The sequence below is a fragment of the Rana temporaria genome, chromosome 3 (assembly GCF_905171775.1).
Source record: "Rana temporaria chromosome 3, aRanTem1.1, whole genome shotgun sequence".
In the NCBI taxonomy this organism is placed as follows: Eukaryota; Metazoa; Chordata; class Amphibia; order Anura; family Ranidae; genus Rana; species Rana temporaria.
The window spans coordinates 26,653,089-26,669,889 of record NC_053491.1 but is presented as its reverse complement, the minus strand read 5'-3'; the positions used below and the strand labels follow the sequence as shown (position 1 = coordinate 26,669,889).

The 16,801-nt window shown below is 42.2% G+C and overlaps 1 protein-coding gene across 3 annotated transcripts in view; it reads right to left on the bottom strand.

The window, feature by feature from the left end:
- CHD2 (chromodomain helicase DNA binding protein 2) overlaps positions 1-16,801 on the bottom strand; it is a 142,963-nt gene that overhangs the window by 101,427 nt on the left and 24,735 nt on the right. For 2 of the 3 annotated variants that reach the window (XM_040342359.1, XM_040342358.1), the window contains exons 3-7: positions 7,703-7,940; positions 4,627-4,713; positions 2,988-3,046; positions 2,786-2,899; positions 1,494-1,616 (exon numbers count right to left, since the gene is read on the bottom strand). In XM_040342359.1, the coding sequence (XP_040198293.1) occupies positions 1,494-1,616; positions 2,786-2,899; positions 2,988-3,046; positions 4,627-4,713; positions 7,703-7,940 (621 nt within the window). The remainder of the gene's footprint in view (positions 1-1,493; positions 1,617-2,785; positions 2,900-2,987; positions 3,047-4,626; positions 4,714-7,702; positions 7,941-16,801) is intronic. The other variant, XM_040342360.1, reaches the window with a different exon arrangement.

The following is a 16,801-nucleotide window of genomic DNA, read 5'->3' as shown; positions in this document are numbered from 1 at the left end:
ATTGAATTGTAAAAGCAGCCGTGTTCTGTCAGATTAGCAAACCTGTGAGATCAGCAGGCTTACCGCTGTTTTAACAATTCAACATCAAAACAGTCAGATGGATTTCTAAATACTGGGGTAGATTCAGAAAGCAATTGCGTCTGCGTAATTGCTTACTTGCGCCGGCGTATCGAATGCTCCTGATTCAGGAACCTCGATACGCCGACTGCAGCCTAAGATATGACTGGCATAAGGCTCCTTATACCACCGTATCGTAGGCTGCATTCTTACGCAGGCCGCTAGGTGGCGTTCCCGTAGTGGTCAGCGTAGAGTATGCAAATTGCATACCAACGCCGATTCACAACCGTACGCGTGCCCTGCGTACGCAGTTTACGTCGTTTGCGTTCGTCAGGTTCCGCGTAAGGCTGCTCCTGCTATTAGCAGGCGCAGCCAATGCTAAGTATACCCGTCGTTCCCGCGTCGGGAAATATGAAAATTACGTTGTTTGCGTAAGTGAATCGTGAATGGCGCTGGACGCCATTCACGTTCACTTAGAAGCAAATGATGTCCTTGCGACGTCATTTACCGCAATGCACGTCGGGAAAGTTTCCCGACGGAGCATGCGCACTACGCTCGGCGCGGGAACGCGCCTAATTTAAATGATCCATGTCCCCTATGGGATCATTTAAATTACGCGCGCTTACGCCGGGCAGTTTTCCGGAGCGCTCACGCAAATTACGAAGCTACTCCGTGAATCAAGCGTAGCGCAGGTAATTTACGGAGGCGCAGCGGCAAAACGGTACGCTGCGCCTCCGTAAGAAAAGCGCAAAGCTACCTGAATCTACCCCACTGTATTTCACTATAAAAGCTCAGTTTACTGGTAAAAATAAGTGTGAAATGCCAGACTCTGGTGGGTGTACAAATGTGTCCGCTTGTCGCCTTCTCACTGTATCCCTACTGCGGCTGTGTACCAAGATGGCCGTGCCGTAACGTCACTTCCGTTACAAAATCTGACAGGTCGCCTAATCTGACGAAACAGGGGCACCAGAGCCGAGTCACATCTACCTGTGCCCATTCAGACACGGAGCCCCGACCTGGCCCCACCCCCTCTCTCCTGATTGGCTAGCGGACTTTGATCAACAGCAGTGGGAGCCAATGGTTCTGGGAAGGGGGAGGGAACTGCTGGTGAAACACAGCAATGTATACTGTATGTAGCTTCCAGCTTGGTCCAAACAAGCTATTGAAAGTGTTACTAAACCCACAACAGTAAAATCAGTCTGTATATGCAGTAAAGCATGTTTGTTATACTCACTGTGCCTAAGGGGTTAATCCTCTGCAGTGTGTAAAAAATGCTTAATCCTGCCCTCCCCTTCTTACACTGTCCCCAATTCATCTCCTGATAGAACAGAGCTTTGGGGGCACTCTGCACATGCTCAGTTTGGTGTATATTGCTAAATATTGAACTAATAGGTGCCCCCCCCCCCCAAAAAAAATCAATCCTTGCCGACATTTACCTTCTTGCTGCAGCCCTCCGTGGTCTAAGCTTAGGTCTCTCTGTTTCATCGTCTTCACTGCTATTTTCTTCATCTTCCTCCTCATCATCATCATCATCAGAATCAGAATCGAATATTGCCTCTCTGTCACAGTAAAGGGTTAATAAACAGAGAGCTCTCCCAGCCCCGTATTTTTAAGGTATGATAAAGGAAGCAAAAAAAAAAAAAAGAGAAAACATAGGGCTGTTTGATCCTGTCTTTGATCCTCCCCTTCTTCCAGAATGAAAAAAACTCCTCTTACAAGCTTTAACCAGACACCGATAGAAGTCACAAGACTGCTACATACTGCTGTTTATATTTACTAAAACCATTGCATTTCCATGTTCTGTGTACTGTGGGAGACCAGAGATAGTGAATGCAGAGTCCTGGGTTTAGTAACACTTTAAGTCATGAGTGCTCAACCTGTGGCCCTCCAGCTGTTGCAGAACTACAAGTCCCATTATGCCTCTGCCTTTGGGAGTCATGCTTGTAACTGTCAGCCTTGCAAAGCCTTATGGGAATTGTAGTTCTGCAACAGCTGGAGGGCCACAGGTTGAGCACCCATGCTTTAAGTCATAGTAAAGCTGGAGTTAAGGAAGACTAAAGTCTTGAATTTTTTGTTTTGTTTAAAACATAACAAACATGTTATACTGACCTGCTCTGTGTAGTGGTTTTGCACAGAGCAGCCCTGATCCTCCTCTTCTCGGGTCCCTCACCGGCTCTCCTGGCCCCCTCCCTCCCATCAAGTGCCACCACAGTAAGCAGCTTGCTATGGGGGCACCCGAGCTGAGCCGCTGCTCTGTGTGCCCATTCGGACACGGAGCCGTGACTCGGCCCTGCCCCCTCTCTCCCCTTATTGGCTTACTGACTTAGATTGACAGCAATGGGAGCCAATGGTGACCGCTGTGTGTCTCAGCCAATAAGGAGGGGAGAGTCCCTGACAGCCGAGACTCTCGTGAAACATCGCTGAATCGAGTTGGGGCTCAGGTACTGAGGGGGGATGCGGCACACAGAAGGCTTTTTATCTTAATGCACAGAATGCTAAAAAATTATAAAAAAAAAATATAGAATAAAAAAAAGATAAAAAATGAATAGAAGATAAAAAATAAAATAAAAATCTGTCTTTAGAACCACATTAGGCTTCAAGACAATTTTCATCAGAGATAGTTCTCAAGACTTCAAAAAATACAAAAGAAAACTAATAGGTGCCCACCCCAAAAAAAATAAAAAAAAATAATAATAATTAAAATAAATCAATCCTTGCTGATGTTTACCTTTTTGCCGCAGCCCTCCGAGGTCGAGTTGAACGTCTTTCTATTATATCATCTTCACTGCTATTTTCTTCCTCATCGTCGTCATCATCATCCTCAGAATCTTTTTTTGTCTCTCTATCACAGTAAAGGGTTAATAAATATAAAGCTCTCTCTCACGTATTTTTAATCAGGAAGCGCAGATCTGCACCACAAATGTACTCACTTCTTGCTGGAGGATCTGAGACTTCTCCGCTTTGGGCTTTCACTTTCAGAATCTGTGCCCTGAAAAAAAAAAGAAAAAAATTGGATATTTAATACATTATACAGACACATTGCATCTATACCAGTGATAGCAAGCCTAGATGTTTTGGAACTACATTTCCCATGATGCTCCTGTACTCTGCAGTGTAGTGGAGCATCATGGGAAATGTAGTTCCAAAACATCTATAAACAATACATTTTTACATATAAAATCCTTTAACCACTTAAGCCCCGGACCAATATGCTGCTAAATGCCCAAAGGCGTTTTTACAATTCGGCACTGCGTCGCTTTAACAGACAATTGCGCGGTCGTGCGACGTGGCTCCCAAACAAAATTGGCGTCCTTTTTTCCCCACAAATAAAGCTTTCTTTTGTTGGTATTTGATCACCTCTGCGGTTTTTATTTTTTGCGCTATAAACTAAAATAGAGCGACAATTTTGAAAAAAATGCAATATTTTTTACTTTTTGCTGTAATAAATATCCCCCAAAAACATATATACATTTGTTTTCCTCAGTTTAGGCCGATACGAATTCTTCTACCTATTTTTGGTAAAAAAAATCGCAATAAGCGTTTATCGATTGGTTTGCGCAAAATTTATAGCGTTTACAAAATAGGGGATAGTTTTATTATTATTTTTTTTTTACTACTAATGGCGGCGATCAGCGATTTTTTTCGTGACTGCGACATTATGGCGGACACTTCGGACAATTTTGACACATTTTTGGGACCATTGTCATTTTCACAGCAAAAAATGCATTTAAATTGCATTGTTTATTGTGAAAATGACAGTTGCAGTTTGGGAGTTAACCACAGGGGGCGCTGAAGGGGTTAGGGTTCACCTAGTGTGTGTTTACAACTGTAGGGGGGTGTGGCTGTAGGACTGACGTCATCGATCGAGTCTCCCTATAAAAGGGATCACTCGATCGATGCAGCCGCCACAGTGAAGCACGGGGGAAGCCGTGTTTACATACAGCTCTCCCCCCGTTCTTCAGCTCCGGGGAGCGATCGCGACGGGGCGGCTAGAAACGAATAGCCGCGCCCTCATCCCGGATCGCTCCCCGCGGGAATCCGACCGCCGCTTCACTTCCTGGTTCCCTACTGCACATGTGCGAGTCGCACTGCGCGATCCTACTGGTCCCTGCTGTCTTTTGGGACCTGTGTGTCTCCCAGAAGACAGAGAGGGGGGGGGGACAAAGTAGGACAGAGTAGGCGCCGGACGTGGCATAGATCACTGCAGTGATCTATGCCTAATCACTCGTTTACTCAAGTCAACCCCATCTTTGTTTACCAAAAAAAGTAGTGAATCTATTGCGTTTGTGTGCCCTAAATTTAGTGTTTGTACTTTTTACTGAAAATTAGCACTCGATAAACCATTGTGCTAATATTCTGAGACATGCAAAATTGGAACTACCGCCATTTTATTCTCCAGAGTCTCTGCTTCCAGAAATCACATTTTACCCTCCCTGTGCTGCCACTCTTGGTTGGTGACATTGCTCCATACATTGGCCAAATACTGAATACATTTCCACAACCATTATTTTTTTCATATTCAAATATTAGCAGTTTAAAATAGAAATATCCTAGAAGTTTAGCGCTCACCTCGGCTTTAATATTAAACCTTGAAGGTTCTTGTCTACTCCGGTTGGACCTCCTGACTCCATATACATCGGGGTATTCCTCCCACATCTGTAAAAGAAAAGCAATGTAAGGAGACATCTGATTCACGTGCTGTTTGTTACCACCTGCTTATCTATCACAATCCAAACAGCTCAATAGTAAAGCGAAACTACACTGTATCCGAGCACCACATACCAAAAGAGCCATTTAACCACTTAAGACCCGGACCTTTAGGCAGCTAAAGGACCTGGCCAGTTTTTGCGATTTGGCACTGTGTCGCTTTAACTGACACTTGCGCGGTCGTGCGATGTGGCTCCCAAACAAAATTGGCGTCCTTTTTTCCCCACAAATAGAGCTTTCTTTTGGTGGTATTTGATCACCTCTGCGGTTTTTATTTTTTGCGATATAAACAAAAATAGAGCGACAATTTTGAAAAAAAATGCAATATTTTTTACTTTTTGCTATAATAAATATCCCCCAAAAATATATTGAATTTTTTTTCTCCTCAGTTTAGGCCGATATGCATGGTTCTACCTATTTTTGGTAAAAAAAAAAAAAACGCTATAAGCGTTTATCGATTGGTTTTCGCAAAATTTATAGCGTTTACAAAATAGGGGATAGTTTTATTGCATTTTTATTAATTATTTATTTTTTACTACTAATGGCGGCGATCAGCGATTTTTTTCGTGACTGCGACATTATGGCGGACACTTCGTACAATTTTGACACATTTTTGGGACCATTGTCATTTTCACAGCAAAAAATGCATTAAAAATGCACTGATTACTGTGAAAATGACAATTGCGGTTTGGGAGTTAACCACTAGGGGGCGCTGAACGGGGTTAAGTGTGACCTCATCTGTGTTTCTAACTGTGGGGGGGCGGGGCTGGACGTGTGACGTCGATGCTTGTGTTTCCCTATATCAGGGAACAGACAATCAATGACGGCGCCACAGTGAAGAACGGAGAAACTGTGTTTACACACAGCTCTCCCTGTTCTTCAGCTCCGGGGACCGATTACGGGACTCCAGCAGCGATCGGGTCCGCGGGTCCCGCGGCCGCGGAGCTTCGGACCGGGTTGCGGGCGTGCGCCCGCGACCCACGGCTGGGCACTTAAAGAGGACGTACATGTACGTGCTTGTGCCCAGCCGTACCAAATTTTCAAAATTCGACACGGGAACAACGTCCATACTTAACATAGGATACGCCTCATATAGCAGGGGTAACTTTACGCCGGAAAAAGCCTAACATAAATGACGTAAAAAAATGCGCCGGGGCGGACGTACGTTTTCTGAATCGGCGTATCTACCTAATTTGCATATTCCTCGCGTAAATATACGGAAGCGCCACCTAGCGGCCAGCGTAAATATGCAGCCTAAGATACGACGGTGTAAGACACTTACCGCGGTCGGATCTTAGGGAAATCTATGCGTAACTGATTCTATGAATCAGGCGCATAGATACGACCCCGCCAGAGTTACGATGGCGTATCCGGAGATACGCCGTCGTAACTGCTATCTGAATCTGGGCCAACATGTTTATTATTTTATTTAAATGTTAACCGGTTGCCGACCGCCGCATGTACATCAACAGAATGGCACGTACAGGCATATGGGCGTACATGTACGTCCCCGCCTTTCCGCGGGTCGGGGGTTCCATCCGGACCCCCCCCCCCGGTACATGCGGCGGTCGGTAACCTGCGGGGAGCGATCCGGGACGACGGCGCGGCTATTCGTTTATAGCCGCCCCATTGCGATGGCTCCCCGGAGCTGAAGAACGGGGAGAGCCGTATGTAAACACGGTTTCCCCGTGCTTCACTGTTGCGGCTGCATCGATCGAGTGATCCCTTTTATAGGGAGACTCGATCGATGACGTCAGACCTACAGCCACACCCCCCTACAATTGTAAACACACACTAGGTGAACCCTAACTCCTACAGCGCCCCCTGTGGTTAACTCCCAAACTGCAACTGTCATTTTCACAATAAACAATGCAATTTAAATGCATTTTTTGCTGTGAAAATGACAATGGTCCCAAAAATATGTCAAAAATGTCCGAAGTGTCCGCCATAATGTCGCAGTCATGAAAAAAAAATCGCTGATTGCCGCCATTAGTAGTAAAAAAAAAAAAAAAAAAAATGAATAAAAATGCAATAAAACTATCCCCTATTTTGTAAACACTATAAATTTTGCGCAAACCAATCGATAAACGCTTATTGCGATTTTTTTACCAAAAATAGGTAGAAGAATACGTATCGGCCTAAACTGAGGAAAAAAAATGTTTATATATGTTTTTGGGGGATATTTATTATAGCAAAAAGTAAAAAATATTGCATTTTTTTCAAAATTGTCGCTCTATTTTTGTTTATAGCGCAAAAGATAAAAACCGCAGAGGTGATCAAATACCACCAAAAGAAAGCTCTATTTGTGGGGAAAAAAGGACGCCAATTTTGTTTGGGAGCCACGTTGTATGACCGCGCAATTGTCTGTTAAAGCGATGCAGTGCCGAATTGCAAAACCTGGCCTGGGCATTTAGCAACAAAATGGTCCGGGGCTTAAGTGGTTAAATAATTAAAGTTCTAAAATCAATCACTTTAAATACAGGTATAGGCAGAAGTGTTAGGCGCACCAAACGGAAGATCAGATCCATGTACAAATATAACAATGTTCTATCAGCATGTAACCTTTTTAGTATTCGGTATGGAACAGCCAACTGAATATATAGTGTTATTACCAATGGCAACCGAGTCTTTCATTTTCAAACCTTCATATGAACAAAGACATCTAAATCCCTACTGATTGCAATGAGAAACCCTTCACATTTCCTTCTGCACCTTTCTTCTAAATGGAACTAGACTGAGTGCAAAGAGCAATGAGGATGCACCATGGGGCAGCAATTCTTAAGAGATAAAATGTGGTGGCCATGGGATGACCGCCCTGCGAACATCGTCACCGTCCTTTGTACTGCATTGGTGATGATGATGGGCCCATATGCTTGTAAGCACATAGGAATTGCTGAGACTTCCCCAAGATTTACAAATCCACTCAACAACGTCTTGCCTTTTTTACATCCGCCAGTCTCTCCTTTTTGGGAAGATTCTTCTTCTCTGAGTCGGCTGCTGCTTCCTGGGTTTTGGAGCCTGCTGATTCGCATTCTGATTCAGAATGACTCTCTGAAGACTCAGAGCTGCTATTGGATTCACTGGCCTGCCCACTTGCCTGCTCACTTGCTTGTTCGCTTTCTGAATGGCTGCCTGACTCCGAGGCGGAGTGATTGGACTCTTCTGAGGCTGAATGACTAAAAGGGGAAAAAAGAAAAGAAAAAAAACGTTAGAAGATGAATCCTTCATAGGAAAAATCACTTTTTCTGACATTTGCTGTTTACAAGTTTAAATTAGTATTTCTCGCTAGAAAATAAATTAGAACCCCCGAAACATTTCATTATATATATATATATATATATATATATATATATATATATATATATATATATATATATATATATATATATATATATATATTATATATTTATTATTATTATACATTTTTTTTATTATTATACATATATTTTATATATATATATATATAAATAAATAAAATAAAAAATATATGTATAATAATAATAATAATAATTTAAAAAAATATATGAATAATAATAAAAAATGTATATATATATATATATATATATATATATATATATATATATATATATATATATATATATATATATATATATATATATATATATTTTATATATATTTTTTTTATTATTATTATTATTCATATATATTTTTTTTATTATTATTATACATATATAAAAAAATATATGTATAATAATAATATATATATGTATAATAATAATAAAATATATATATATGTATAATAATAATAAAAAAAATCTATATATGTATGTATAATAATAATAAAAAAAAAAGATATATATATAAATAATTATACATACATACATACATACATACATACATACATACATACATACATATATATATATATATATATATATATACACACACACATATATGTACACACACACAAACACACATACACCGTATATACTCGAGCATAGTGTGCCCAGGCACACCCTGATCACCCTTTACAGCACAGATTCCCCCTAATTCCCTGGCTCCCTCCTTCCCCCTGCAGTGCTACCAGCTTCCCCCCTTTCCCGCCAGCTGTTACTGCAAGGATGTTTTAGTATGAGTAGAAGAAGGGGCCGCTAAATATGTAATTGACCATCCCCTTCCCTTTCTGAATGAACACTGTAAGTGATCAGTAGTGTGTTTGAGCTTTGGGGTGCACACCCTAATGCAATAGACTGCGCACACCAATGTACTCGAGTATAAGCCGAGTTTTTCAGCACATTTTTTTGTGCTGAAAATGCCCCCTCGGCTTATACTCGAGTCACCTTTTTGCGCCTGATCTCCCAAACTTTAGGGACCCGGTACCGGCCGGCCCCTGGACCCCAAACTTGGTACACATGTACCCCCACTCTTTCTTTACAAGTGTGCAAAGTTTGTTGTCTGGGGGACCTACGGCTGGGGAGCACTTTTTTTCAAAGCCGGGCACCCCTTCCATAGACTCCCATGTTAAACGTCAGTCTAGGCATGGGCACAGTGAGGCATGGGCGTAGTGAGGCATGTACACAGTGAGGCATGTACACAGTGAGGCATGGGCACAGTGAGGCATGGGCACAGTGAGGCATGGGCACAGTGAGGCATGCAGATAGACACCCTAGGCTTATACTCGAGTCAATACTTTTTCCCCATTTTTTGTGGTAAAATTAGGTGCCTCGGCTTATACTCGAGTATATATATATATATATATATATATATATATATATATATATATTTATTTAGCAGAAACCCTAGAGAATAAAATGGCGGTCGTTGCAATATTTTATGTCACACTAAATTTGTGCAGCAGTGTTTCAACTGCAATGTTTAAAAAAAAAAAACACACAAAAAACACAAAATTTAGCACAATTTTTGTTGTAGAATGTGAAAGATAATGTTATACCAAGTAAATAGATACCCAACATGTCATGCATGCACGCTTGTGGAATAGCAACAAACTACAATACTTAAAAATCTCCATTGGCGAAAAAGGGGGGATTGTCCCATTTAGGCCCCTTACACACTAGGGCGGGAAGTGCGGTGGCGCTCCGCTATTTGGCCACTAGGAGGTGCGGTTTTAACCCCCGCTAGTGGCCGAAAAGGGGTTAATACCGGTTTGCCATTGCTTTCAATGAGAAGGAGCGGTGGAGGAGCGGTAAACACTGCTCCATTTACTTATTTATTTTAAATCCGATTTTTTAGATTTTTATTGAATTTATTTTAGTCAACTGCTTTTGGAGTAAAAATCTTTCTAAAGATAGTTTTCTTTTTAAAGTGGAGTTTCCATCCCAAATTATTTTTTTTTCATAATTGTGCTCATTAGACCTTAAAAAAGAAAAAAAAAATGTTTTAATCATCTGTTAATGACTGTTGCTATGCAGTCCCACGAAATCTGCCTTTGGAATCACCTAGAATCCTGACATCATCTCCCTCTAATGCTCCTGGGCAATGTGTGTCATCATTTTCCAGGATGCAGTGCGCTACCCAATTATCACTCCCCTTCCAAGACTTCCAGGAAGTAAGTGCTTGTGGGCTTCACAATGCCCACAAGCAAAATGACAACGGTGTAGATATAGTTTTATAAACTATCTTTTTTGAATATCTATGCGGATCGGCGGCGGATTGTAAAATAGTAAGTGACCAGATTTATATTATAAAAACACATGATGAAAAGACATACATTTAAAAAATGCTAATTGTGGTTGGAACCCCCGCTTTAAGGTGCATTAATAATTGAGTTTATTCAGTATGAATGAAGCTTGGTTATGTAGCATGAGGCTGTATAATAATTATAATTAAAAATAGAATACACACATATATATATATCAGGGGTTGACAAATTTGCTTGGAATCTAGGAGCCAGCTAAAAAAGTTAGGAGCCAGAAAACGCACCCCGTCCCGACAAGCTTGCGCGCAGAAGCGAACACATACGTGAGCAGCGCCCGCATATGTAAACGGTGTTCAAACGCAATTTTGAAGAGTGACATGTTGGGTATGAATTTACTCGGCGTAACATTATCTTTCATAATATTAAAAAAAATGGGGATAACTTTACTGTTGTCTTATTTTTTTATTAAAAAAAGTGTGCTTGTAAGACCGCTGCGCAAATACGGAGTGACAGAAAGTATTGCAACGATCGCCATTTTATTCTCTAGGGTGTTAGGATAAAAAATATATATAATGTTTGGGGGTTCTAATTAGAGGGAAGAAGATGGCAGTGAAAAATGACATTAGAATTGCTGTTTAACTTGTAATGCTTAACTTGTAATACCAACGGCCACAACCAGATGGCGCCAGCTCACATCTGGTGGTAACTTGTAATACCAACGGCTCACCACCAGATGGCACCAGCTCACAAAAAAAGTTTTTTGCCCACCTTCCAAGCCAAGTCGCCAGGACACTATTTCTAGTCGCCATGGCGACCGGGATTTGTCGATCCCTGATATATATATATATATATATATTATATATATATATATATATATATATATATATATATATATATATATATATATATATATATATATATAGAGAGAGAGAGAGAGAGAGAGAGAGAGAGAGAGAGAGAGAGAGAGAGAGAGAGAATTATAATAATCATAATAAAACAACCGTTTACTTGTATCTGCTGGTAATAAATGTGATCACATTTTGGAACCACTGATAATGTTGTGTAAACAGTTTGCACAGCGCTTTACAACAGTAGGGCAGACAGTACAGTTACAATACAATACAGGAGGAATCAGAGGGCTCTGCTCCTTTAGAGCTTACAATCTAAAAATCAGAGTGGATATAAATCAATGATTAAAAAAAAAAAAAAAAAAAATCAGATTTTTTTTTTATTATTATTTAAATCCAATTTTGTTGATTTTTATCAAAATTTATTTTAGTTAAATGCTTCTGGAGTAAAAATCGTTCTATAAGATAGTTTTCTTATTTAAGATGCATTAATAATTTAGTTTATTCAGCATGAATGGAGCTTAGTTATGTAGCATGAGGCTGTATAATAATTAAATTAAAATATAATAATAAAAAAATATATATAATAAATATAACTCTAATGATCATAATAAAATAATCCTCTGCTTGTATCTGCTGGTAATGAATGTGATCACACTTTGGAACCACTGATAATGTTGTGTAAACAGTTTGCACAGCGCTTTACAACAGTAGGGCAGACAGTACAGTTACAATACAATACAGGAGGAATCAGAGGGCTCTGCTCCTTTAGAGCTTACAATCTAAAAATCAGGGTGGATATAAATCAATGATTTAAAAAAAAAAAAAAAAAATCATCAGATTTTTTTTTTTATTATTATTATTTAAATCCGATTTTTTTGATTTTTATCAAAATTTATTTTAGTTAAATGCTTCTGGAGAAAAAATCTTTCTATAAAGATAATTTTCTATTTAAGATACATTAATAATTTAGTTTATTCAGCATGAATGGAGCTTAGTTATGTAGCATGAGGCTGTATAATAATTAAATTAAAATGTAATAATAAAAAAAAAATCATATATAATAAATATAACTCTAATAATCATAATAAAATAATCCTCCGCTTGTATCTGCTGGTAATGAATGTGATCACATTTTGGAACCACTGATAATATTGTGTTAAACACCCCCCCCAGACCAGAATTGTGAGAATAAAATGCACGGTAAGCAGAGCAGATTTTGGAACGCGGGATGCGACAGACGGCACGTTGCAGCCAGTGAGTGTCATGCGATACAGCGTGTAACTCAGTACAGCGGAATGATGCTGAGAACCAACAAATAACGACGTGGGAAAAGCAGATTAGAGGAGGCATAAAAACGCACCGAACAGGACGTCTCCTGCCAAAGCCATTCCCCAGGTCACTGTTCTGCCCCGACATTTTTATACGATTGCAGATTGGCTACAAAATTCTACATTTCCATAAACCCAACATACAAAACAGATGTTGCACTTTATTCTGAATGCAATGTCACAATCGGATGACGGAGCTCATTTTGCATGTCATTACCCTAAAAGCGACAGCAGGGGGCAGCACCAACCAACCGAGACCTTCTCTAAAACAGGATTAAAGGGCTGCCGGGCGATTCGCCATTTTGTAATGCAATCCTGTGACACGCCGTGTTCCAGCAGCTGCTGCACTGACCCAAAATGGAGAATCGCACACAGGAAAAGCCTGCAGGTCCTGTGTGGGTGAAAAAGACGGGAGTGCAAATCTCCGGAACTGAGATTTATTTATTTTTTACAAATAAAATAGAAAAGTAAATCAGAAACTTCTAAACCTTTTATCAGGGAGCTGTACAAGTTCCCTATAAGAAGAGAGGGGAAGTATTTGTGTCCCTGGGACAGGATAAAAATAGTAAATGTGTTCTATATCCGCGGGGGGAGGGGAGACTCCAAATTCTGATCCCATTACAGAAGCATGAAGGGCTGAAACAGGAACACTTCGATATTGTTGCATTATTTCTCATCAATGTGTTCATTTATCTACACCCAAATAAAAAATTAGAGGTCAACCGATATTGGTTTTTCTCTGGCCGATGCCGATATTTAGAAATCTTGGCGGCCGATATATGATGCCGATTTTTGCGGCCAATATTTTAGGCCATTTAAATTTTTTTTTTTTTTTGGTGGCACTGGCTAGTGGCACTAATTGGTACTGGAAGATGGCACTAGCAGAAGGCACTTATTGGCACTGGCAGGTGGCACTGGATGGTAGGTGGCACTAATTGGCACTGGATGGTGGCACTGGTATTGCCACTGGCAAATGGCACTGGATGGCAAGTGGCACTAATTGGCACTGGATGGTGGCACTGGTATTGCCACTGGCAGATGGCACTGGATGGCAAGTGGCACTAATTGGCACTGGCAGATGGCACGTGGCACTGGCAGTAACAGGTGACACTGGCAAGTGGCACTGGTTGGCAATAGTTAGCACTGGTTGACATTGGCAGGTGGCACTGATGGCTTTAGTTGGCACTGGTAGGTGGCACTGGATGGAAGGTGGCACTAATTGGCACTGGATGGTGGCACTGGTATTGGCACTGGATGGTAGGTGGCACTAATTGGCACTGGATGGTGGCACTGGTATTGCCACTGGCAGATGGCACTGGATGGCAAGTGGCACTAATTGGCACTGGATGGTGGCACTGGTATTGCCACTGGCAGATGGCACTGGATGGCAAGTGGCACTAATTGGCACTGGCAGATGGCACGTGGCACTGGCAGTAACAGGTGACACTGGCAAGTGGCACTGGTTGGCAATAGTTAGCACTGGTTGACATTGGCAGGTGGCACTGATGGCTTTAGTTGGCACTGGTAGGTGGCACTGGATGGAAGGTGGCACTAATTGGCACTGGATGGTGGCACTGGTATTGGCACTGGATGGTAGGTGGCACTAATTGGCACTGGATGGTGGCACTGGTATTGCCACTGGCAGATGGCACTGGATGGCAAGTGGCACTAATTGGCACTGGATGGTGGCACTGGTATTGCCACTGGCAGATGGCACTGGATGGCAAGTGGCACTAATTGGCACTGGCAGGTGGCACTGGTGCAAAAAAAAATGGTGTCACCCCCCCCCCCCTCAGTACAGACCCCCTCTCCCTCCAGTATAGACCCCCTCTCCCTCCAGTATAGACACGACCCCCCCCCTGCTACAGACACCAGAGAGCGGTGTGCGTCCCACGAGCGCGGGCCCCTCCTTCTCTGTGGGCATAAACAGAGAGGAGGGCCGCCACGCTGGGTGTACCAAGATGGCTGTGGCTCCGGAGCTAGGCTGAAGCCGCGGTCTTTCCTGATGCCGTTACCACAGCATCAGGAAAGGCCGCGGCTTCGGCCTAGCTCCGGAGCCGTGGCACCGCTAGCGGCCATGTAAAATATCGGCCTAATTTGGATAAAAATCGGCCGATGCCGATTTCTCCAAAACGGCCAAATATCGGCTGATATATCGGTCGACCTTTATAAAAAAAATGTTAAACAATTTATTTCATGTATAAGGTTTGGTTCACACTAGCCCATGCTCTGAAAAGCGATCTGCAATGGATCGCTTTTCAGAGTGCTGCTAAGCAACTGCTATCAGGAGGTGAACCAGTCACCTTCTGAATGTCTTTTTATTTGCCACATGGCAATTTACAAGAGTGCCAATGCCTCACAACCACGCTTGGCTTGCAGTTGTGCCATGGCCCCCCCATTGACCTGAATGGCTGCGTGTCATGGCCGCCACACAAAGGGGCCAATTTATTAAAACTGGAGCACTCTGGTGCAGCTGTGCACGGTAGCCAATCAGCTTCTAACTTCAGCTTGTTCAATTAAAGAGGAAGTAAATCCTTGTTGTTTTTTTAAATAACCTGCAAGATAAAGTCATAATGAGCTAGTATGCACATGTCTCCGGCCTTCTTCTTCCTGTAATCGCCGCTCCGCCGCTGTGATTGGCCGGAGCGGCGATGACGTCACTGCGCAGGACCAACCGATCCCCACGCAATCGCGAAAATTTGGCATTAACCTCAAGCTTTCCATGGTCAAAAATGGCACCGATCAGTGCGCCTGCGCTGTTGTCTACCACGCGCATGCGCCGTAGACAACAGCACTGTGTTTTCAGCAAATATCTCCTTAACCTTGTAGGTTAAGGAGATATTTCTTGCACCTACAGGTAGGCCTTAGCCTAGGCTTACCTATAGGTGCAAGATGTGTGGTTGGGTTTACAACCACTTTAAGCTTTGATAAGAAGGCTGGCCATACATTATACAAGTTTCTTCTATAGATTTCCTTTAGATTTACCAAAACCAGAGAATATGAGGTAGCATGAAGAGCGGACACTGGAGCCGCCACTGCCCACACTCCAGGAGAGGACACCACAGCCCCGTTACACATGCGGATAAGCGCCGGACCGCCCAAAAGGGCGGAGTTTAGTGCTGTGCCACCGGGGGAGCACCACCATTACTAGCAAGAAAAAAAATAATAATAATAAAAATAACATAACATAAAACTATCCCCTATTTTGTAGGCGCTATAACTTTTGCGCAAACCAATTAATATACGCTTATTGCGATTTTCGCCCCAAAATAATGTAGAAGAAGAATACATATTGGCCTAAACTGAGGAAGAAATTCTGTGTTTTTTTTGTTGATTTTTTTTATTATAGCAAAAAGTCAAAAATAATATATATTCTTTCCAAAATCAGTCTTTTTTTGTTTATAGCGCAAAAAAAAAAAACGTAGAGGTGATCAAATACCACCAAAATAAATCTGTATTTGTGTGTGGGGGGGGGGGGGGGGACATTGATTTTATTTGGGTACAACATAGCACAATTGTGCAATTGTCAGTTAAAGCGACGCAGTGCCGTATCGCAAAAAATGGCCCGGTCATGAAGGGGGTGGTAAATCTTCCGGGGGTGAAGTGGTTAGGGCCACCGCCAACAAGCAGTTAAAGCAGAGCTCCATGCAAAAGGGGAAGCTACGCTTTAAGGACTCATCCCCGCTCCTCCCGCACAATTGCCATTTTTGAGGAGCAACTTCCACTTCTCACTTCTATCCTGAGAGCCACGAAAACTGAATTTCTCCTCTCTTTCTCCCCCTGCAGTCTTCTGGGACACCGACAGGTCCCAGAAGACTGCATCCACCATTCACTATGCCCAAACGCGACATGTGCAGTGGGCACTGTGAAGCCACAAGCTGCCACAGCTGGGTGCCCATAGTGAAGATGCCGGGGACTGAAGACAGCGGATGGCTGTTTTTAAAAAGTCAGCAGCTACAGTTTTTGTAGTTGTGGACTTTTTTTTTTTCACAGGTGGCTGAAACTTCTCTTCATTTGGGGGGGTTGTGTGCCATCTTGGCATTGTATGGCCTTCAAAACTGTGATAAGTAGTGAGGAGTGAAATCAAAAATGTATGCCCTTAGAAATCTTGAAGGCGGTGCTTGGTTTTCGGGGCCCCGTACGCGGCTAGGCTCCCAAAAAGTCCCACACATGTGGTATCCCCGTACTCAGGAGAAGCAGCAGAATGTATTTTGGGGTGCAACTCCACATATAACCATTGC